Source organism: Schistocerca nitens, chromosome 2 (genome assembly GCF_023898315.1).
Source record: "Schistocerca nitens isolate TAMUIC-IGC-003100 chromosome 2, iqSchNite1.1, whole genome shotgun sequence".
NCBI classification, from domain to species: Eukaryota; Metazoa; Arthropoda; class Insecta; order Orthoptera; family Acrididae; genus Schistocerca; species Schistocerca nitens.
This window is the reverse complement of record NC_064615.1, coordinates 142018200-142043561: the sequence shown is the minus strand read 5'-3', so window position 1 is coordinate 142043561 and position 25362 is coordinate 142018200. Positions and strand designations below refer to the sequence as shown.

Sequence of the window (25362 nt, the reverse complement as noted above, 5' to 3'; positions counted from 1 at the left end):
AATACAAGCTGCACGCCGTGTATTGGACGGGGACGCACGCCTGGATGTGTGGCACTGGATGCGTCCCCGCGGGCGGGTCTACGCGCCCTGGCTGAGATAGCAGGCGGCTCCCGGAGGAGGCGATACCTGTTGTGCAGGCGGAAGCGGCGCCGGCGCCCCTATTTCCCGCGGGAGCTTGCTGCGTGCTGCGTCCCGCGCCTCCGCCTGCCGCGCAGACGACCTCGCGTGCCCCGGTGCGCTGCGGCCGGCCTAATCTGGCGGATTTATGAATCGCCTTTGTGGGTGCCGCGGCCTGCGCCACGCCAGCGCCGGCTGCCTTATCGGTCGCCGGTGCCAGCCGCCGCCCCGCCACCCCCATATTTCATCCCCTTTGGTCGGCCGCCCGGCGACTAACGGCCCAGAAACTCGCCGCCTTTCAGGTAAAGTTGCCCGCCTAACTGCTGCAGGCCGCTCGCACGGAAATGATAAAAAAAGTATAACGAGCTGATATATCACTCCGCATGTCTTCGCCACATGACGACTCTCTCCTAATACTGCAAGCAGAAAACACAAAAGCTCTGCTCACATTCTTTTTTTTTAATTGTACGTTAAACCTTAATAGTCAAACAACGGTCGGTTGAACTTATTTGTAGCATGTAACACTGTTACATCCATTATACAGGGTGGGTCACTGATAGTCACCGGGCTAAATATCTCACGAAATAAGCATCAAACGAAAAAACTACAAAAAACAAAACTCGTCTAGCTTGAAGGGGGAACCAGATGGCGCTATGGTTGGCCCGCTAGATGGCGCTGCCATAGGTCAAACGGATATCAACTGCGTTTTTTTTAAAAAATAGGAACCCCCATGTTTTATTAAATATTCGTGTAGTAGGTAAAGAAATATGAATGTTTTAGTTCGACCACTTTTTTCGCTTTGTGATAGATGGCGCTGTAATAGTCACAAACGTATAAGTACGTGGTACCACGTAACATTCCACCAGTGCGGACGGTATTTGCTTCGTGATACATTACCCGTGTTAAAAGGGACCGTTTACCAATTGCGGGAAAGATCGATATCGTGTTGATGTGTGGCTATTGTGATCAAAATGCCCAAGGGGCGTGTGCTATGTATGCTGTTCGGTATCCTGGACATCATCCAAGTGTCCGAACCGCTCGACGGATAGTTACGTTATTTAAGGAAACAAGAAGTGTTCAGCCACATGTGAAACGTCAACCACGACCTGCAACAAATGATGATGCCCAAGTAGGTGTTTTAGCTGCTGTCGCGGCTAATCCGCACAGCAGTAGCAGACAAATTGCGCGAGAATCGGGAATCTCAAAAACGCCTGTGTTGAGAATGCTACATTAACATCGATTGCACCCGTACCATATTTCTGTGCACCAGAAATTGCATTACGAAGACTTTGAACGTCGTGTACAGTTCTGCCACTGGCAACAAGAGAAATTACGGGACGATGACAGATTTTTTGCACGCGTTCTATTCAGAGACGAAGCGTCATTCACCAACAGCGGTAACGTAAACCGGCATAATATGCACTATTGGGCAACGGAAAATCCACGATGGCTGCGACAAGTAGAACATCAGCGACCCTGGAGGGTTAATGTATGGTGCTGCATTATGGGAGGAAGGATAATTGGCCCCCATTTTATGGATGGCAATCTAAATGGTGCAATGTATGCTGATTTCCTGCGTAATTTTTTACCGATGTTACTACAAGATGTTTCAATGCATGACAGAATGGCGATGTACTTCGAATATGACGGATGTCCGGCACATAGCTCGCGTGCGGTTGAAGCGGTATTTAATAGCATATTTCATGACAGGTGGATTGGTCGTCGAAGCACCATACCATGGCCCGCACGTTCACCCGATCTGACGTCCCCGGATTTCTTTCTGTGGGGAAAGTTGTAGGATATTTGCTATCGTAATCCACCGACAACGCCTGACAACATGCGCCAGCGCGTTGTCAGTGCATGTGCAAACATTACGGAAGGCGAACTACTCGCTGTTGAGAGGTATGTCGTTACACGTATTGCCAAATGCATTGAGGTTGACGGACATCATTTTGAGCACTTATTGCATTAATGTGGTGTTTACAGGTAATCACGCTGTAACAGCATGCGTTCTCAGAAATGATAAGTTCACTAAGGTACATTTATCACATTGGAACAACCGAAATAAAATGTTCAAACGTACCTACGTTCTGTATTTTAATTTAAAAAAACCTACCTGTTACCAATTGTTCGTCTAAAATTGTGAGCCATATGTTTTTGACTATTACAGCGCCATCTATCACAAAGCGAAAAAAGTGGTCCAACAAAAACATGCGTATTTCTTTACCTACTACACGAATATGTAATAAAAAATGGAGGTTCCTATTTAAAAAAACGCAGTTGATATCCGTTGACCTATGGCAGCGCCATCTAGCGGGCCAACCATAGCGCCATCTGGTTTCCCCCTTCAAGCTAGCCAAGTTTCGATCTTTGTAGTTTTCTCGTTTGACGCTTATTTCGTAAGGTATTTCACCTGGTCACGATCAATGGACCACCCTGCATTCTAAAGACAAGAAGCATTTCGATGTTTATAATGGTACTACCTTCGCGACTGCTGCCTCGCTCCCGTTGACTGTATGGTCTGCATAGGTTTTCTCATTTACTTTAATCGAACTTTTAAGTTGTTCGCAAATTGCAACATCTTCTAAACTTTGCACTTTAATTAAGGCCACACAAGCGTGATCTTTTCCCACTTCACTTCTGAACAAAACGCGAATCCGGTAGCTAGAGTCGGACACCTTCGTTAATCGTGCCTTTTAAGCTCTTCTGGTGATATTCCCATAGAAGCTTTCATCCCCTAACACATATTTATTTAGAAGTCAAATACAAATTTTCATACATTTAGCTTTAAAAATGTTTTAATATAACGAAATATTTTCATAAAAATTTCCATTCCCTATTTCACCCACTTAGGGGCTGAATTTCCAAAAACACTGAAACACGTATTCTTTATTTATAACCGAGTAGTCAAATACAAAGTTGGATGGCGGTTCCAGTGTGGTATCGTTGGAGGCCCCCCTCTGAGACAAACAAATTGGAATCGTGTTGTTGTTGTGGTTTTCAGTCCTGAGACTGGTTTGATGCAGCTCTCGATGCTACTCTATCCTGTGCAAGCTTCTTCATCTCCCAGTACCTACTGCAGCCTACATCCTTCTGAATCTGCTTAGTGTATTCATCTCTTGGTCTCCCTGTACGATTTTTACCCTCCACGCTGCCCTCCAATACTAAATTGGTGATCCCTTGATGCCTCAGAACATGTCCTACCAACCGATCCCTTCTTCTAGTCAAGTTGTGCCACAAACTGCTCTTCTCCCCAATCCTATTCAACACCTCCTCATTAGTTACGTGATCTACCCATCTAATCTTCAGCATTCTTCTGTAGCACCACATTTCGAAAGCTTATATTTTCTTCTTGTCTAAACTATTTATCATCCATGTTTCACTTCCATACATGGATACACTCCATACAAATACTTTCAGAAACGACTTCCTGACACTTAAATCTATACTCAATGTTAACAAATTTCTCTTCTTCAGAAACGCTTTCCTTCCCATTGCCAGTCTACATTTTATATCCTCTCTACTTCGACCATCATCAGTTATTTTGCTCCCCAAATAGCAAAACTCCTTTACTACTTTAAGCGTCTCATTTCCTAATCTAATTCCCTCAGCATCACCCGACTTAATTCGACCACATTCCATTATCCTCGTCTTGCTTTTGTTAATGTTCATCTTATATCCTGCTTTCAAGACACTATTCATTCCGTTCAACTGCTCTTCCAAGTCCTTTGCTGTCTCTGACAGAATTACAATGTCATCGGCGAACCTCAAAGTTTTTATTTCTTCTCCATGGATTTTAATACCTACTCCGAATTTTTCTTTTGTTTCCTTCACTGTTTGCTCAATATACAGATTGAATAACATCGGGGACAGGCTACACCCCTGTCTCACTCCCTTCCCAAACACTGCTTCCCTTTCATGCCCCTCAACTCTTATAACTGCCATTTGGTTTCTATACAAATTGTAAATAGTTTCTCGCTCCCTATGTTTTACCCCTGTCACCTTCAGAATTTCAAAGAGAGTATTCTAGTCAACATTGTCAAAAGCTTTCTCTAAGTCTACAAATGCTAGAAACGTAGGTTTGCCTTTCCTTAATCTAGTTTCTAAGATAAGGCGTAGGGTCAGTATTGCATTACGTGTTCCAATATTTCTACGGAATCCAAACTGATCTTCCCCTAGGTCGGCTTCTACTAGTTTTTCCATTCGTCTGTAAAGAATTCGCGTTAGCATTTAGCAGCCGTGACTTAAACTGATAGTTCGGTAATTTTCACATCTGTCAACACCTGCTTTCTTTGGGATTGGAATTATTATATTCTTCTTGAAGTCTGAGGGTATTTCGCCTGTCTCATACATCTTGCTCACCAGGTGGTATAGTTTTGTCAGGACTGGCTCTCCCAAGGCCGTCAGTAGTTCTAATGGAATGTTGTCTACTCCCGGGGCCTTGTTTCGACTCGGGTCTTTCAGTTCTCTGTCAAATTCTTCACGCAGTATCATATCTCCCATTTCATCTTCATCTATATCCTCTTCCATTTCCATAATATTGTCCTCAAGTACATCGACCTTGTATAGACCCTCTATATACTCCTTCCACCTTTCTGCTTTCCCTTCTTTGCTTAGAACTGGGTTTCCATCTGAGCTCTTAATATTCATACAAGTGTTTCTCTTTTCTCCAAAGGTCTCTTTAATTTTCCTGTAGGCAGTATCCATCTTATCCCTAGTGAGATAAACCTCTACATCCGTATATTTATCCTCTAGCCATGCCTGCTTAGTCATTTTGCACTTCCTGTCGATCTCATTTTTGAGACGTTTGTATTCCTTTTTGCCTGCTTCATTTACTGCATTTTTATATTTTCTCCTTTCATCAATTAAATTTAATATTTCTCCTTGTTTCCCAAGGATTTCTACTAGCCCTCGTCTTTTTACCTACTTGATCCTCTGCTGGCTTCACTACTTCATCCCTCAAAGCTACCCATTCTTCTTCTACTGTATTTCTTTCCCCCATTCCTGCCATTTGTTCCCTTACGCTCTCCCTGAAACTCTGTACAACCTCTGGTTTAGTCAGTTTATCCAGGTCCCATCTCCTTAAATTCCCACCTTTTTGCAGTTTCTTCAGTTTTAATCTACAGTTCATAACCAATAGATTGTGGTCAGAGTCTACATCTGCCCCTGGAAATGTCTTACAATTTAAAACCTGGTTCCTAAATCTCTGTCTTACCATTATAAAATCTATCTGAAATCTGTTAGTATCTCCAGGCTTCTTCCATGTATACAATCTTCTTTTATGATTCTTGAACCAAGTGTTAGCTATGATTAAGTTGTGCTCTGTGCAAAATTCTACCAGGCGGCGTCCTCTTTCATTTCTTAGCCCCAATCCATATTTACCTACTACGTTTCCTTCTCTCCCTTCTCCTACCACCTAATTCCAGTCACCCATGACTATTAAATTTTCGTCTCCCTTCACTATCTGAATAATTTCTTTTATTTCGTCATACATTTCTTCAATTTCTTCGTCATCTGCAGAGCTAGTTGGCATATAAACTTGTACTACTGTAGTAGGCGTGGGCTTCGTGTCTATCTTGGCCACAATAATGCGTTCACTATGCTGTTTGTAGTAGCTTACCAGCATTCCTATTATTTTATTCATTATTAAACCTACTCCTGCATTACCCCTATTTGACTTTGTATTTATAACCCTGTATTCGCCTGACCAAAAGTCTTGTTCCTCCTGGCCGGCCGGAGTGGCCGTGTGGTTCTAGGCGCTACAGTCTGGTACCGAGCGACCGCTACGGTCGCAGGTTCGAGTCCTGCCTCGGGCATGGATGTGTGTGATGTCCTTAGGTTAGTTAGGTTTAATAAGTTCTAAGTTCTAGGCGACTGATGACCTCAGAAGTTAAGTCGCATAGTGCTCAGAGCCATTTGAGCCATTTTTTGTTCCTCCTGCCACCGAACTTCAGTAATTCCCACTATATCTAACTTTAACCTAACCATTTCCCTTTTTAAATTTTCTAACCTACCTGCCCGATTAAGGGATCTGACATTCCACGCTCCAATCCGTAGAACGCCAGTTTTCTTTCTCCTGATAATGACGTGCTCTTGGGTAGTCCCCGCCCGGAGATCCGAATGGGGGACTATTTTACCTCCGGAATATTTTACCCAAGAGGACGCCATCATCAAGAACCATACAGTAAAGCTGCATGCCCTCGGGAAAAATTACGGCTGTAGTTTCCCCTTGCTTTCAACCGTTCGCAGTACCAGCACAGCAAGTCCGTTTTGGTTAGTGTTACAAGGCCAGATCAGTCAATCATCCAGACTGTTGCCCCTGCAGCTACTGAAAAGGCTGCTGCCCCTCTTCAGGAACCACGCGTTTGTCTGGCCTCTCAACAGATACCCCTCCGTTGTGGTTGCACCTACGGTACGGCTATCTGTATCGCTGAGGCACGCAAGCCTCCCCACCAACGACAAAGTCCATGGTTCATGGGAGAGGGGGGGGGGGGATTGGAATCATAACAACTTTTTTTTTTAATCCGATGAGTATTGTTTGAGATATTTCAATGTCTTCAGTTGTAATGGAGACCCTATGCCAAATGCCATTTCATTTTATTGCATATTCAGAAACTGTCACCTGTTTTAAAAACAGGTTATATATATTACATTTCTCACGTGATAACATAAATTGTTTAATATTATAAGCAAATGAGAAGTCTAGTAACAAAGACGCGGCCAAGATCATTTTTTTCGATTTTCTGATATCGATGTTTTCTTACAGTAGTTTCCTCTCTGAATCTGATGGTAGCCTCACTGAGTGTCAAAAACGGACGAAAACAGTATAAAAACCCGATAAAAGTGCGACTTAGCTTCAAAAACGGTCAAGTCCAAGCAGGTGTTATATCAAAAGTTGCCAAATCCATCAGTAGCCAATCATAATACAGGACTTGGTATGCGACACTCAATCTTGTTTTCTGTAGTTGGGTGCTGCGTTTGTACGTGTGTGTGTGTGTGTGTGTGTGTGTGCACGCGTGTGTTAGCGTAATCATAACACAGGATTTGGTACACGGCAATCAATCTTGTTCTTTGTAGTAGGGTGCTGTATGTGTGTGTGAGGCTTGTGTGTGTGTGTGTGTGTGTGTGTGTGTTTGGTAGCGTTTTTTGTTATTGCGTTTTTGTTAAATTTTGAATAGATTTTCACTTGTAAATATGTAAATGAATGTGTCAGAAGGTTCTCCAGGCGAGGCACGCAAAAGAAAGATAAACAGAGCTGAATGGAAATGTTCCAAAGGAAAGTTAGCAAGACAAGCGAGACGAGCTAACCTTGTTTACTTTTCCATTTGGCATCTATTCATATTTTCTGAGTGTTTAGTTTTAAAAGTCATAATTACCTTATGTCATGGTAATATCTTACTAGTAATTAAATATTAACGATCAGGGCTTCTGTTTATTTCCAGATGCTCCCCAAAATCTGTGCCTACCTTTCCAGCTTGCAACCACAGTGGACATACAAAATTGCAGCGACTTCTAACAATGAATGACGTTCAGAGTTTCCATCCACCTTTCTACAGCACAAAGAAGTAAACGTTCCGATTTCATCGTTCAGTGATTGTTGTTGTTCAAACTCTTCCAACCCGTTCTGTGCTGTAAGTTTATTTTATACCAAATGTCAATAAGGCCATTCTTAAAACAAAAATGCATAAAACAGGGACTGTTAACTATTTTTGAAGAAAATTATAGTAGAAACTAATCTAAGAAGTATATAGATACACTTTGGTTTAGTTTCAAAAGCGGAAAAATGCAACAGTTCCTATCAAAGCCGGCGAAGTCCACCTTTTAACCCATTTTTACGACATACCTTTTCATTTTTAGCACGTTTACCTTACTGAAAGTCATTTGTTTGATGTAAAAGAGAGCAGACAAGAAATTCAAAAAAGTGAGAATTTCGCTAATATACTTTTACATTTTCTGCCTCTCCTGTAAAAAAATCGAAAATCGACATGCCTGTCTTTGATATTAGGCTCCTCAAATATTGTTTTCCGTCATAAAAAATTTGAAGTGACAAAAATGAGTTACAAAGAAAAATTAAATTAATTGATGGAAACGGAAGCTGTTAAGTATCAGTGTCAGTAACTTGTTGAAATTGAAGGAAGTTTAAAGATGACACAAATGTTTGGGAATCAGTTGTAGATTCCCACCACCAAGGTCCAGCGGTTAGGTATCTACCTTCCTCTACTGTACAAATAGATACATATTCAAAACCTTAGTAAATTCGGGAAAAGGAAAATAAAAATATTCTTGATTTCACGAAGGAAATAAAAGATGACGGGGAAATCTGTGGATAGAAATTATAACTCCGAACACCATGCAGTATCGGGTATGAGGGCTGGGTAGCGTACTGAATTTTTAACTTGTATGTTTACCATCGTAAAAAACGTATGCTTCCGTGTGTATACGTTTCTTTTATCTATTATTATTATTATTATTATTATTATTATTAATTGTTACAGTAATAAACTGTTTTAAACAATAAAAATTTGAAGTGATAAATTAATTAACTAAAACGGAAGGCGTTAAGAAAGAATGTGAGTAATTTCTGAAATTGAAGGAAATCTGAAGATGATAGGGAAGGTTTGGAGTGAGTTGTACATTCCGCCACCAACCTCCAGCAGAAATCTATGTGCCTGGCACTTAACGCTCCTACCGTAGTACACAAAAAGGCAAATATGTCCTGGGGAGAGTCAGGGATGTGAAAATGGGAACTAGCTTTTCGCCTTAACGGGAAGCTTCAAAGACATTTAAGTGAAAACGTGTTGACATATTTTCGTTTTTTATTTGTTGGTATTAGTATCCGAAACATGTAACACAATGAACCTTGTCAAGTAAAGTAACGTGATACATGATGTCATGTCGTATAACATGATACGTCATCATGTCACCCAACATGGCATTTATCATGTCTTCCGATATCAGACAACGTGTCATTAAAGCTTAGGATGCTTGCATGACCACTCTTGTATACTACCTGTTGTAGATGAACCCTCACTCTCGGATACTTCCTACTGTTCATGTATCCCAGTTCCTTGAAGGACATATATTCGTTTCTATTTGTTCTTACACCCTCACCATACATTTAACATGGGATCGATCCCCTCAGAGAAAAGCCCCACACCCCCTACTACCTAGAAATAAAAAAATTGTTTAAAGTTCCCCTCCCGCCATGTACAAATTCTCCCCCATAAATTTTATCCCACCTCTCCCCTCCCAGATAAACTTTTTTTAGCTATTACACGCATTCTATTCAGCCATATAGTATCAACTATTGTTTACGATAGCTGGCGAATCTTCTGGGTTTTGCCGGCCGCGGAACCACGGGGCTGCTACGGTCGCAGGTTCGAATCCTGCCTCGGGCATGGGTGTGTGTGATGTCCTTAGGTTAGTTAGGTTTAAGTAGTTCTAAGTTCTAGGGGACTTATGACCTAAGATGTTGAGTCCCATAGTGCTCAGAGCCATATGAACCATTTGAACCTTCTGGGTTTTGAGCACAGGATCAGGAAGTTTAGCGTTTAACTTGCAAGATGCAACTGCACCAAAACCTTGCAGTTAAGAGAGCTCACTGCAATGGGGAAGTAGGGTTAACTCCTAAAACGCGAGTACGTAGAGATATTTTGATTTAAATGTCTCTGGAGCCGCCAGATAAGTGAACAAGTTATTTCCATTCCTAAGTCTGCCTAGGACATTTTCGCCTTTTTGTGCTATGATAGGAGCATTTTTCATTCTGGCTCTCAGCTTTTACTCTACCGTACTTTTGACACTAGACTGCCATAACTCGGCAACTGATGCAGATTTTTGTTGGCTCTGGTGGCCACTGATCCTGTACAGGTTTCTTCACTGTCTTTCTAACCATGTTGCTTATATCTCGGTAACGGATAAAGCTTTCACAAAACGACAAGACGACGATTATTACATGTATTTGTCTACCGTCTTACGAAATTTGAACCGATTTCCATAAGTCTGAAGAATAGAAATGGCGTGCGTAAAGAAACTCGAAAAAAAACTGTTTTAGCAAGCAAAATTCGAATGAAGCTAGGTTTTTGAAAGCGAGTTTTCATCTTTATCGTAACAATGCATTTCTGTAAAATTATTCGTTTTAAACTGTTTCTGTCAATTCACTTAACGTAAGAACGAACTTTACGTGCTTCATTGACCTCAACGTTAAATCACCGTATCTCGACAACCGATGAAGATTATTGGACAAAAATAATGTAGTTTTGATTTTATCCATTTATCTACCTTCGTGCAAAGTTTGAATCGATTCTTACAATTTTAAAGTATACAAGAGGCGTGCTTCAAAATAATCACAGATAAACGTGCTTTTTTTGCATCTTTTTGCACATAAATCAGAACGGTGCACATACAAATGGTACCATTAGCTGATCATTAATTTCTGCACAACTAAAACCTTTTGAAAAAAGGAGTTATTAGATTTACACAATTTGTTTGGTCGCCAGCGCCGGTCTGTCGCTCAAACATTGCTGAATATACTGTAACATGGCTTAAGTAAGACAGATGTTCGAATGACTATAAATGGCCACTGGTGCGGGCTAAACCAGAAACTTTGTCCTCGATGTTCCTAGCTCAAAGAATAATAGAGCACCGAAGACCCCCAAACCACGATTCAGGGTGCGACCTTCCGAGCTGTAATTTAAATTAAATGGAAATCGGAAAACTCTATTGTGGCGCTCATCGTAACGGTGTCTAGATCTGCATATGCATTTAAAATCCGCAGTCCAACGTACGGTGGATGGCAGAGGTTACTTCGTGTACCACTGTCAATTTCCTCCTTCCCTGTTCCACTTTCAAATCGTCCTCGTAAAGACCGAGTGCTGTTAAGCCTGCAAGTGAGCTAGATTCTCTATATTTACCTTCACTGGTATTTTGCGGGATGTACTCCGAAGGAATCAGTAGACTACTTGACTCTTCGAGGAACGTACGCTGTACCGTCTGTCAATAGAATTGACTGAGCAGCTCCGTGACGCTTTCGCTCCTGCTAAATGAACCTGCAACGAAATGCGCTATTCTTATTTAGATCTTCTCTATTTATCAGTCCTGTACGGTACAACTCCCAGACTAAAGAGCAATATTCAGGTACCGGTCGAACGAGGGTTGTTTACGCTACCTGCTTTATGTATAGACTACACTACCTGAGAATAATTTCAGTCATCCTCAGTCTAGGATCTGTCTTAGCTGCGATTTGTCTTATTTGGATCTTATACGCATACTCCAGGATATTTTATGGAAGTGACTGCTTCCAGGTTTTGCAGTCGTATACTCATTGTAAGTATACAGTAATAGGCCTCTTTGCCCAATTATGCGCAATACGTTACACTTGTTTATGTTGAGGATCAACTGCCAACCCCTGCAGCAAACGTCGGACCTCTGTACGCCTTCCTGCATTTCGCTTATTTAGCGTTGCGACTTCTCTGAATACAAGAGCATCATCTGCGAAAAGCCGCGTGGCTCTTTCGACGTTATCCACTACGTCATATTATGTTCGGCTTTGGATTGTGATCCACACGGTTCTACATCTGCATCTACGTGGATACTCTACAAATCACAATTAAGTGCCTGGCAAAGGGTTCATCGAACCACCTTCACAATTCTCAATTATTCCAATCTCGTATAGCGCGCGGAAAGAACGAGCACCTATATCTTTCCGTACAAGCTCTGATTCCCCCTTTTTTATCGTGGTGATCTTCTCTCCCTATTTAGGTCGGTGTCAACAAAATGTTTTCGCGTTCGGAGAAGAAAGCTGGTGATTGGAATTTCGTGAGAGAAGATTCAGTCACAACGAAAAACGCCTTTGTTTTAATTATGTCCAGCGCAAGTGACACCCTGTCCCATATTTCGCGATAATACAAAACGTGTTGCCCTCCTTTGAACTTTTTCAGTCCTATCCGGTAAGGATCGCACACCGCGCAGCAGTATTTTAAAAGAATACGAGAAGACGAGGTACTGGCGGAAGTAAAGCTGTGAGGATGGGGCGCGAGTCGTGCTTGGGCAGCTCAGTTTGTAGAGCACTTTCCCGCGAAAGGCAAAGGTCCCGACTTCGAGTCTCGGTCCGGCACACAGTTTTAACCTGCCAGGAAGTTTCATTCTAAAAGAAGACGGACAAACGTAGTGTAGGCAGTCTCCTTAACAGATCTGTTACATTTTCTAAGTGTCCTGACAATAAAACGCAGTCTTTGGTTAGCCTTCCCCACAAAATTTTCCGATTCAAGTTGTTTGTAATTGTAATTCCTAGGTCTTTAGTTGAATTTACAGCTTTTAGATTTGCCTGATTTATTTTGTAACCGAAGTGTAACGAATTTCTTTTAGCACTCATGTGGATGACCTCAAAATTTTGGTTGTTTAGCGTCAATTGCCAATTTTCGCCCATTCAGATATCTTTTCTAAATCCTTTTGCAATTTTTTATCTTCTGATGACTTTATTAGTCGATAAACGATAGCGTCATCTGAAAGCAACCTAAGACAGCTGCTCAGATTGTCTCCCAAATCGTTTATATAGATAAGGAACAGCAAAGGGCCTATGACACTACTTTGGGGAACGCCAGAAATCACTTCCGTTTTACTCGATGACTTTCCTTCAGTTACTACGAACGGTGACCTCTCTGACAGGAAACCACAAATCCAGTCACATAACTATGACGATATTCCATAAGCACGCAATTTCAATACAAGCCGCTTGTGTTGTACAGTGTCAAAAGTCTTCCGGAAATCCAGAAATACGGAATCGATCTGAAATATTTTGTCCTTAGAACTCAACACTTCATGCGTTGATATTATATTTTATACATTCTATCAAAAAGCTGCTAAAACACTATTACGCTTCGCTAGTTACGACAATATATGCCATTTAGCAGATTTTGACTTTGAAAACGGTGTGCACTCACGCACTATATTGGAAATAACTTTGCGTATCTAGTTAATGGTGATGAAGCAAATGGGCCATCTGAATGGTAGACTCTCTGCTAATTGATGATGTCAGCTGCTGAAACTATCACAATACAGTTTCTAACAGATACATTACATCCATAAACATGCTCTGCAAATCACTGTGAATTGCGTGGCGTACTGTACAAAGCGCTGTACCAAATGTCATTTCCTTCCTGTTCCATTCACGTACGGAATGCGGGAAGAATTACTGCCCAAATTACTGTTTGCACGTTGTAATTAGTCTAATCTTGTCTTCGTAGTCTCTACGGGAGTGAAACGTATAAGGTTGAAGTACACTTCCATATCCTTCACTTAATACTTGTTCTTGGATTTTTGCAGGCACTTGCGCATTTAGGCTTTAGAAATATTCTAAATGGTTCATATGGCTATGAGCACTATGGGAGGTCATCAGTCCCCTAGAACTTAGAACTACTTAAACCTAACTAACCTAAGGACATCACACACATCCATGCCCGAGGCAGGATTCGAACCTGCGACCGTAGCGGTCGCGCGGTTCCAGACTGAAGCGCCTAGAACCGCTCGGCCACAGCGGCAGGCAGAAATATTCTAAAAACGGGACTCAGAAACGTTTTCTAACCCGCCTCCATTATAGACTGACTGCGTTTTCTCAGTATCCTACGGATGAAAAGAATTCTGCCACGTATACGTACGACTGAGCCTGTCTGATCATTTCATTCCTTCTTACCACAATTTGTTACAGTCAGGTATTTGTTTGAGTTGACTGATTCCATTTGTGAATCATTGATCCGCTGGTCACACAATACTACACTTTTATTGTTTATGAAGTGCACAATTTTACGTTTCTGAGCATTTAAAATAGGTTGCTAATCTTTGCATGTTTTTGAAACTTCATCAAGACATGACTGGATATTTGTGCAATCCTTTTTCAGACAGCACCATACGATAGGTAACTGCATTACCTGCAAAAATTATGAGATGTCTGTTAATATACAACAAACTGTTTATACGCAACAAAAGAGTTCCCAGGACACTTCCCCCTGGTGTGTGTGAACTTACTTCTGCTTCTGCCAATGAGTCTCTGTTGTTGTTGAGAGGATCCTATGAAGGAAGTATGAAACCAGATTGAAATGTCAAGGACAACACTGAAACGTTTTTTTTTTTTTTTTTTTTTTTTTTTGCAACAAAGAAGAAAGTTCTGGAAGGATTATTAAATCCAATATAAAGAAAAATTAGTCTCATATCGAACGAAACAAAATGGATGCAACAAAAAAGAGAAATCTGATAATATTTGTACAGTAAACACGAAGACAAAGACTTCTGCATTTCAGAAAAATCACAGAAGGTTGTCGCAAAGCATTATCCTATAAAGAGACACAAAAATAAGCCAGTGACATTGCCTTTAACACCAGAATGTTGTTGATCTGAAATGTTGATCAGGAGCCAGATCAAAAGGTCCTCAAAACTTGTGTTAGTAACAGGGCCATACAAAATGACGAATATGCTCTGATATAACATTAACGTGTAATTTCGCAAATAGCTCGTCTGGAGCGATTCTGAGGTGAAAGAACTTAATTCAGTTGCGAGAGTTGCTTCCGCATACCGTCTTTAAGAGAAAAATCACGATATAACAATAGTTCTCTAGACACTTAGTCCACGCAACTGATAAACAAAGGTAATTATATACGAATGCAAATTTTGAGGTACTGTACTACAAATCGTAGGGCAGAGTTATTGATCAGAGTTAGTGTTCAAAACAATAGGAGAAAAGAAAGAATACAGTTCGTAACTTTCGAAGTTTGTGGCTCTGGAACAACTGTAAGGACAATTACAACTTGAAAAATTATTGTGCGATTGTGTGTACAGAAGTGCTATTTTAATCTCTTCGTTCCTCCTGCGTAATTGTGTTATAATGTGCAAATAAGATTAGCCTTTGTGCAGAGGTTTAAGCACTCTTCTTCTAATCGACAGCATGAGTTCATACCAATTTTCACCAGATGCAATAAAACAATCGACTCATTTGTATTACTACAATACCCACAATACGGACTTCGAACAATGGCTTAATTACAGCAGTCTTTTCCACGTGCTGTTCCCGCGCTGATTTCGCTGCGCCAAACGTCGATGGAGCACCTCTCATCGCGCTGACGAGCAGCGGCGCCAGATAAACAAACAAATTTGGACGCCGGATCGCCGCCTCATTCCGAAAGCAGTCATTAGCGAGTCACTAACTTGCAAATCGGCCGACCGTCTGGAGAGCGGCAGCAGGCCTTCAAATTAGTTCCCGTGCTGTAAAATACTGTTTGATGAGCGCTGTCAGCTGTGCAGCTCCACACACAATGACTGCTAACAAGGGGCAGCAATCTGTCTGCTGCAGCCTACGACGCGCACACGCGCACACACACACATGCACACACAAACGCGAGAGTACGCACGCGCTCACAGGGCACACGTGCTTCCCAGGTCGTTACTCCACGAACGTAAATGAAGAGTCTACAAAAATTATGCCTGCGTTCTGTATTTTTCCATTTAAAATCATTACTCGGCTGTTTCAGTTCTCCAAAAGCTCTCTAACTCCTATTGTGAGGAGTTAGAAAATGGAATATGAAAATATTTTCTACTAAGCGCTCTTTACGTCATTTTACCTCGTATATCTGGTATTCGATTATCTGCAACCCATAGGACATGAAAGGAAGCATCGGTTGAGAACGGAGTGGGACGGGGCTGCAACCTATTCTCCATTTGTATAATCTGAAATATGAGCGAGCAGTTAACAAGACCAAGGAGAAATTTAATAAGAGAATTAAAGTTCAGGGAGAAGAAATAAAAAATGTGAGATACATTGATGATATTGTGCGCCCTATGGCAAAAGAAACCGACACACCACGAAGGATTTAACCGAATGGGGCAGAAATGGTAGATGTGAGGTACAAGTGTGGACAGACAAATGATCGTAATTTCAGAAAATTTGGATGATTTATTGAAGAGAAAGAGTTTCACAGATTAAGTCAATAAAGCTTTGTCTCATAGGGGACATCCCACTTGCGTAAGGGTCTTCGGGGGGGGGGGGGGGGGGGAAGCCGCGGTGGCCGAGCGGTTCTAGGCGCTTCAGTCCGGAACCGCGCGCCTGCTACGGTCACAGGTTCGAATCCTGCCTCGGGCATGGATGTGTGTGATGTCCTTAGGTTAGTTAGGTTTAAGTAGTTTCTAAGTCTAGGGGACTGATGACCTCAGATGTTAAGTCCCATAGTGCTCAGAGCCATTTGAACCACAAGGGCCAGAAGTGGGCCAAGGCGATGTTGACTCGCTCAATTTGTGGTGTGTCCTTTTTTTAGCTCACATCCAATCAGCACAGCCTCTTCAGCGCCGTTCTGACACACACGTTCTCGAAATCTGTGAACAAAAAATGACTACCCAGATTCCTTTCCAGTCTCTCTGCCATTAGTTGCCTTAATGTAAATATTCTGTCATTATAGGATCTTCCCTTCCGAAATCCACTTCGCTCTTCGACGTCCGTCAACATCCCCTCCATCCTGCCTTTTAGAACCATACCATAAAACCCACCAACAGAGTCAAATGTTCCATATCTAAATTAGGGTTTCGTTAGGATCTGCGGACGGGGGCTACTTAGGAGGATGTTATCAGGAAAACCGAAACTGGTGTTCTATGGGTCATAGCAAGGAATGTTAGAGAATTTGAAAAGGGAAATTAGTAAGATGAAGCTATACATAATGCGAATTATTGAAGTGCTGTGGCAGGAAGAACAGAACTTCTGGTCAAGTCAGTGTAGGGTTTTCATCAGAGAATAACTAGAAGTGCGAGGTGCATTCAAGTTCTAAGGCCTCCGAATTTTTTTCTAATTAACTACTCACCCGAAATCGATGAAACTGGCGTTACTTCTCGACGTAATCGCCCTTCAGACGTACACATTTTTCACTACGCTGACGCCATGATTCCATGGCAGTGGCGAAGGCTTCTTTAGGAGTCTGTTTTGACCACTGGAAAATCGCTGAGGCAATAGCAGCACGGCTGGTGAATGTGCGGCCACAAAGAGTGTATTTCATTGTTGGAAAAAGCCAAAAGTCATTAGGAGCCAGGTCAGGTGAGTAGGGAGCATGAGGAATCACTTCAAAGTTGTTATCACGAAGAAACTGTTGCGTAACGTTAGCTCGATGGGCGGGTGCGTTGTCTTGGTGAAACAGCACAAGCACAGCCCTTCCCGGACGTTTTTGTTGCAGTGCAGGAAGGAACTTGTTCTTCAAAACATTTTCGTAGGATGCACCTGTTACCGTAGTGCCCTTTGGAACGCAATGGGTAAGGATTACGCCCTCGCTGTCCCAGAACATGGACACCATCATTTTTTCAGCACTGGCGGTTACCCGAAATTTGTTTGGTTTCGGTGAATCTGCGTGCTTCCATTGAGCTGACTGGCGCTTTGTTTCTGGATTGAAAAATGGCATCAACGTCTCATCCATTGTCACAACCGACGAAAAGAAAGTCCCATTCATGCTGTCGTTGCACGTCAACATTGCTTGGCAACATGCCACACAGGCAGCCATGTGGTCGTCCATCAGCATTCGTGGCACCCACCTGGATGACACTTTTCGCATTTTCAGGTCGTCATGCAGGATTGTGTGCACAGAACCCACAGAAATGCCAACTCTGGAGGTGATCTGTTCAACAGTCATTCGGCGATCCCCCAAAACAATTCTCTCCACTTTCTCGATCATGTCATCAGACTGGCTTGTGCGAGCCCGAGGTTGTTTGGGTTTGTTGTGACACAATGTTCTGCCTTCATTAAACTGTCGCACCCACGAACATACTTTCGACACATCCATAACTCCATCACCACATGTCTCCTTCAACTGTCGATGAATTTCAATTGGTTTCACACCACGCAAATTCAGAAAACGAATGATTGCACGCTGTTCAAGTAAGGAAAACGTCGCCATTTTAAGTATTTAAAACAGTTCTCATTCTCGCCGCTGGCGGTAAAATTCCATCTGCTGTACGGTGCTGCCCTCTCTGGGACGTATTGACAATGAACGCGGCCTCATTTTAAAACAATGCGCATGTTTCTATCTCTTTCCAGTCCGGAGAAAAAAAATCGGAGGCCTTAGAACTTGAATGCACCTCGTAATGCAGGAGTAGGTCTAATAATCAATTATGAAATATTAATGCAGGTAAATTACTCTGAAAAGCACACAGAAAGCATTATCGTGGCCAAGTTAGAAACAAAGCTAGCATCCACAACATTAGTACGAGTTCATGCGTAAAATAGCTCGGTAGACCGCAAAGAAATTGAAAGAATCTATGATAAGATAAGAAAAAATATTAAGATAGTTAAGGAAGACGAAAATTTAATTTTGTTGGTTGATTGAGGGAAAAAATAATAAGAACCATGGACCGGACGAAAGGAATTAAAGAGGATGGCTCCTGGTAGAATTTTGCGCGAAGCTTAAATAAATATTTTGAAGAACGAGAAAAGCCGCAGGACAGTTGGTTAATCCACAGTCTTTTCTTGGGTACACGATCGATTTTCGAACAGTTATAGTTCCATCATCTGTTGTAAAAAATAAAGTCTCATGGAACCAAAGATTCCGCGTCAAAAAAGTAAAACGGACAAGAATTCCATAACAACCGTTCCCTTGTGGTGCACAGCTGGGAGAACAAACAGTTGCAGCTGCCACATAAGAAGAACTATTTGTGCATAATTTAATAGTAGCTAACACTTGATTTAAGAAGAGTGAACGGAGGTTCCAGAAATGTAAGAGACCTGGGGGAACTGGAAGTTTACAGATCGGTTGTACTGTACAACGGTAAGACAGAGGTTTCGAAACGAGATTTTAAACTTCAAGGCACATGTAGACTCTGACCATAGTTTCTTGTCTATAAACGGTCGATTAAAACTGAAGCGATAGCAAACAGATAGAAAACTAAGGAGATGAGATCAGGATAAAGTGAAGGAACTAGAAGTTGATTAGGGATTCAGAAGGAGTATTAGACAACGTTGAACAGATACAGGGGAAAGGAATACAATAGAAGAGCAATTGATAGCTATGAGAAATGATGCAGGAAAGACAACAGAGGATCACGAGGGTAAAAAGACATGGACTAATAGAAATATCTCGATAACACAGGAGATATTGAATTTGATGTACGAAAGGAGGAAGTATAAAAATTCAGCAAATGAAGCAGGTGAAATGAAATACAAACGTCTAAAAAGTGAGATTGACAGTGAGACTTGTCCATAAAGTATAGGGACAGAAGTGCGAAATGTCATCTTATTTCTCCAATTTTTCTTAGAGTGTATATGCAACCTAGAGAAGTTTGCAGAGTGTGTAATCAAAGTGGGGAACAAAATTTAGTCATAGCTTTTGAAAATTAATAAAGCATTGAAACAGGAATGCTGTTTGTCTCCTACATTGTACGAAAAAATAGTGAGATTCCACTATCAATCTTCCAGTTTCACTCCCTGAGTTCTTTTTCTAGGGTGCAGTTAAATATCTGTGGGGAGAATTTTCCAATTCCATCGTAGCAGGCTGTTACAGCAACCGGTTTAAAAGTGTTTCAGAACAAAAACAGTCTCGTTTCCGAAATTATTTGATGTCAATGATGCGGTTCAACCTTTCGGGGCATCACCAGATTGTCTACAAAAACTGGAATCCGAACAATTGGAGGAAAAGGACATTATTCTGTCTTTCACGGCTGCGCAGACAACATGAAGTAAGAGTAATAAAAACTTACGTAAAAGTAGCTGGTTACGTGACCCATCAGTCATAAATCCACATCGTTGCCGTACACCAGTTTTTATCTCAAAAGGGTCGAAGAGTTCTACCATGAGTTTTTATATAGCATATGTATTGGTAAAGGTTTCTCTGATAATGTTTGCGGTTTTGCTGTTGGCTTTTGAGAGATTTCCGGTCGCCGGCCGGTGTGGCCGAGCGGTTCTAGGCGCTTCAGTCTGGAACCGTGCTACCTTTACGGTCGCAGATTCGAATCCTGCCTCGGGCATGGATGTGTCCTTAGGTTAGTTAGGTTTAAGTAGTTCTAAGTTCTAGGGAACTGATGACCTCAGATGTTAGGTCCCATAGTGCTCAGAGCCATTTGAACAATTTTTTTGATTTCCGGTCTATTGAGTCGTTGCTGATACACAATTTGCCATTAGTTACAAATGTAACATGTTGTTGTTGTTGTGGTCTTCAGTCCTGAGACTGGTTTGATGCAGCCCTCCATGCAACTCTATAATGTGCAAACTTCTTCATCTCCCAGTACCTACCGCAACCTACATCCTTCTGAATCTGCTTAGTGTATTCATCTCTTGGTCTCCCTCTACGATTTACCCTCCACGCTGCCCTCCAATACTAAATTTGTGATCGCTTGATGCCTCAGAACATGTCCTATCAACCGATCCCTTCTTCTAGTCAAGTTGTGCCACAAACTCCTCTACTCCGCAATTCTATTCAATACCTCCTCTTTAGTTATTTCATCTACCCATCTAATCTTCAGTATTCTTCTGTAGCACCACATTTCGAAAGCTTCTATTCTCTTCACGTCTAAACTATTTATCTTCCATGTTTCACTTCCATACATGGATACACTCCATACAAATACTTTCAGAAATGACTTCCTGACACTTAAATCTATACTCGATGTTAACAAATTTCTCTTCTTCAGAAACGCTTTCCTTCCCATTGCCAGTCTACATTTTGTATCCTCTCTACTTCGACCATCATCAGTTATTTTGCTCCCCAAATAGCTAAACTCATTTACTACTTTAAGTGTCTCATTTCCTAACGTAATTCCCTCAGCGTCAGCCGACTTAATTCGACTACATTCCATTACCCTCGTTTTGCTTTTGTTGATGTTCATCTTATATCCTCCTTTCAAGAAACTGTCCATTCCGTTCAACTGCTCTTCCAAATCCTTTGCTGTCTCTGACAGAATTACAATGTCATCGGCGAACCTCAAAGTTTTTATTTCTTCTCCATGGATTTTAATACCTACTCCGAATTTTTCTTTTGTTTCCTTTACTGCTTGCTCAATATACAGATTGAATAACATCGGGGAGAGGCTACAACCCTGTCTCACTCCCTTACCAACCACTGCTTCCCTTTCATGTCCCTTGACTCTTGAAACTGCCATCTGCTTTCTGTACAAATTGTAAATAGCCTTCCGTCCCTGTATTTTTACCCCTGCCACCTTCACAATTTGAAAGAGAGTATTCCAGTCAACACTGTCGAAAGCTTTCTCTAAGTCTACAAATGATAGAAACGTAGGTTTGCCTTTTCTTAATCTAGCTTCTAAGATAAGTCGTAGTGTCAGTATTGCCTCACGTGTTCCACTATTTCTACGGAATCCAAACTGATCTTCCCCGAGGTCGGCTTCTCCAGTTTTCCCATTCGTCTGTAAAGAATTCGCGTTAGTATTTTGCAGCCGTGACTTATTAAACTGATAGTTCGGTAATTTTCACATCTGTCAACACCTGCTTTCTTTGGGATTGGAATTATTATATTCTTCTTGAAGTCTGAGGATATTTCGCGTCTCTCATACATCTTGCTCACCAGATAGTAGAGTTTTGTCAGGGCTGGCTCTCCCAAGTACTTCTAATGTAATGTTGTCTACTCCCGGGGCCTTGTTTCGACTCAGGTCTTCCAGTGCTCTGGCAAACTATTCACGCAGTACAATATCTCCCATTTCATATTCATCTACATCCTCTTCCATTTCCATCATATTGTCCTCAAGTACATCGCCCTTGTATAGACCCTCTATATACTCCTTCCACCTTTCTGCTTTCCCCTCTTTGCTTAGAACTTGTTTTCCATCTGAGCTCTCGATTTTCATACAAGTGGTTCTCTTTTCTCCAAAGGTCTCTTTAATTTTCCTGTAGGCAGTATCTATCTTACCCCTAGTGAGATACGCCTCTACATCCTTACATTTGTCCTCTAGCCATCCCTGCCAAATGTAACATGATGTAAGAAATTTTAAATGGCATATTATATAGCTATACAGGGTGTTACAAAAAGGTACGGCCAAACTTTCAGGAAACATTCCTCACACACAAAGAAAGAAAATATGTTATGTGGACATGTGTCCGGAAACGCTTACTTTCCATGTTAGAGCTCATTTTATTACTTCTCTTCAAATCACATTAATCATGGAATGGAAACACACAGCAACAGAACGTACCAGCGTGACTTCAAACACTTTGTTACAGGAAATGTTCAAAATGTCCTCCGTTAGCGAGGATACATGCATCCATCCTCAGTCGCATGGAATCCCTGATGCGCTGATGCAGCCATGGAGAATGGCGTATTGTATCACAGCCGTCCACAATACGAGCACGAAGAGTCTCTACATTTGGTACGGGGGTTTCGTAGACAAGGGCTTTCAAATGCCCCCATAATTGAAAGTCAAGAGGGTTGAGGTCAGGAGAGCGTGGAGGCCATGGAATTGGTCCGCCTCTACCAATCCGTCGGTCACCGAATCTGTTGTTGAGAAGCGTACGAACACTTCGACTGAAATGTGCAGGAGCTCCATCTTGCATGAACCACAAGTTGTGTCGTACTTGTAAAGGCGCATGTTCTAGCAGCACAGATAGAGGTTCCCGTATGAAATCATGGCGGTGAATCGAGGAAGTACAGTACATACTGACGAAACTAAAATGAGCTCTAACATGGAAATTAAGCGTTTCCGGAGACATGTCCACATAACATCTTTTCTTTATTTGTGTGTGAGGAATGTTTCCTGAAAGTTTGGCCGTACCTTTTTGTAACAGCCTGTATACGATGAGTGTAAAGACAGAAACGCAGCTAAGGAAACGTGAGCGCTGCTGGTGGCGTGCTACGCACCCGCGTGGCGGCGATGGTGGGCGCGACGGCCTCCTCGATGTAGAGGCGCTCTGCCTTGGAGATGCGCGGGTGCTGCGCGGGCGAGTCGAACACCAGCAGCCACCAGAGGGCGCACCACACCAGCGTGAAGCCGGCCGGCACGTAGAAGGCCGCCGACCAGCCGAGGCGCGCGATCAGCACGCCGCACAGCGGGTACGTCGCCGCCGTGCCCACGGAGTTGCCTGCGACCACACGACAACACACAAACAGTGACACCTGCTCTCTCTCTCTCTCAGCTCAGGTGCGGTATTCAATGCTTATCCTTAAAATATATATATATATATATATATATATATATATATATATATATATGACTGAGCACTATGGGACTTACCATCTGAGGTCATCAGTCTCCTACAACTTAGAACTACTTAAACCTAACTAACCTTAGGACATCACACACATCCATGCCCGAGACAGGATTCGAACCTGCGACCGTAGCGGCCGCGCGGTTCCGGACTTGCTCTTCAGATATGTTTCCATTGGGACGACTGGGTCTTGGTTTCGACGTCAAACCCATATACCCAAGCTCCATCACCTGTTATAACCTTCATTAGAAGTTCTGAGTCGTTGTCGACTTCATTCGGCAATACTTAAGCTATGTTTACGCGAAGTCGTGATTGGTCGAAATTCAACAATTTCGGAACAGACTTTCTGCTTCACGTTTCATGCGCAAAAGATTCGAAAAAAATGCTTGAAATGATCCAAAGAAAATGTCGACATTCTCATCATCAACCTCTCTGTTGGTAGTTCGGCGATTTCCCAGAGTCATTTTCTTTACCTCTTCCACATTCTTCTTCTTCAATAATTGAAGTACTAGGACGTCCAGGCCGATCATCGTCTTCAACGTCCTCTCCACCCTCTTTGAAACGTTTATACCACTCGTAAACTAGTGTCTTACTCGTAGTAGATTCCCCAAAAGCCACAGTCATCATTTTGAACGTCCAGCTGCACTTAATTCCATTTTTCAAGCAAAATTTAAGGCAAATTATTTGGTCCAGCTTCTTCAAAAGTAAAAATTCGCCGTGCACTCGAAAACACGTATAACGTTTCCGACTATCAACTATATACTGGGGTAGTCCGTGCAGCTGCAATGACCACTGTGTCCGGATGGTTCGGTGGTCAAAGCACATGCCTAGTAAGCGAGAGACACGGGTTCGAATCCCAGTCCGGCACAGCTTTTCAACTTTCCCCATTGATCTCAATCAATGGCCGCTAGCAGCCAAGGTCTGTAATTCCTTTGTATCTTAACATTCTCAGTACTAAAAGCAGTTGTAAATGCAAACATACATCAGGAACATGTGTACCAACAAAATAAAAAAAAAATTAAATTAAATGTATAACGCTCCTAAAATTAAAAAGTTCCCGTTACTTTTTAATCACACCTCATATATCTACATTTCCTATCCACTCTCCATCTCCACATCCACAGGCTGTCCCAAGGCAACATTAACAGGCTCCGTCTTCCTGACCTATAAATCCGTCACCTTACAGCTATAGCACTACTTCCCACATCCTATCGTTGTACCAAACCTCCAAAATCTCTGCCACTTTCGTGACACAGGCTCGCTTCTTCCTGTTCCAGCCTCCATTTTTAACTCGAGACTTGCCAACCCCACATCATCGTCCCACTCTCAGACACAGAGACCCACTTATCTTCATTGATCTATTGTGTCTTACCCATCTCTCCATCCTTCGCTCTTATCCACACAGCATCCACTGTTAGCCGAAATCGACGAACTAGCCGAAGGCGTTATATCATAGGACCACTATGACCACTGCCACTAGTGTTTCATAGTAAATCATGATAATGAATAACTATCTGCATTTTCCTGCTGAGTCACATTTATTTATTTTCTGTTTAACTTAACATTTTTCATCGCGTTTCATGCCTGATTTACTAATCATCAGGCGTTTATGCTTAAAGACGTTACTTAAACATAAAATGTCTTAGTTTAAATAAACGAAGAATTGTTCTGTTCGCTGTCCTGCTGCTGTAATTGCTATTAGGGTATTTGGTGGGAGGGGGCAGGCAGTGGATGGCCAGAAATGGATGTTCAGTGCTGCCTTTTCCTGGCGTGGAACTGTGCCTCGTTGTTGTGATTGGTACCTCAGTCTGCAGGATGCAGATGATTTTGAATTAGTAACGGTATTTTATTCGTGTGATTTACCAGCCAAGTTGTGAATTCCACACAGACGCGATTCCTAAACTTATCCAGTGAAACACGTGTATTCAGTAGCAGCGATGGCGAGGCATGACAGAATCTCTGACCAGAGAGTTATTTATCGTTGCTAGTCTGCGCTTGACCGCGCGAGAGTTCAGTTGCAGTTGCGAAGTAGTTGTACGTAGCGAGTCGCGAGAGCATGTAGTGCAGTTGCGAGGCAGTTGTTGTAC

General features: G+C 42.1%; 1 protein-coding gene across 1 annotated transcript in view; it reads right to left on the bottom strand.

Moving 5' to 3' along the window:
* LOC126234876 (sialin-like) overlaps positions 1–25362 on the bottom strand; it is a 613986-nt gene that overhangs the window by 122364 nt on the left and 466260 nt on the right. The window contains exon 7 of the mRNA XM_049943616.1: positions 22929–23149. Within this exon, the coding sequence (XP_049799573.1) occupies positions 22929–23149 (221 nt within the window). The remainder of the gene's footprint in view (positions 1–22928; positions 23150–25362) is intronic.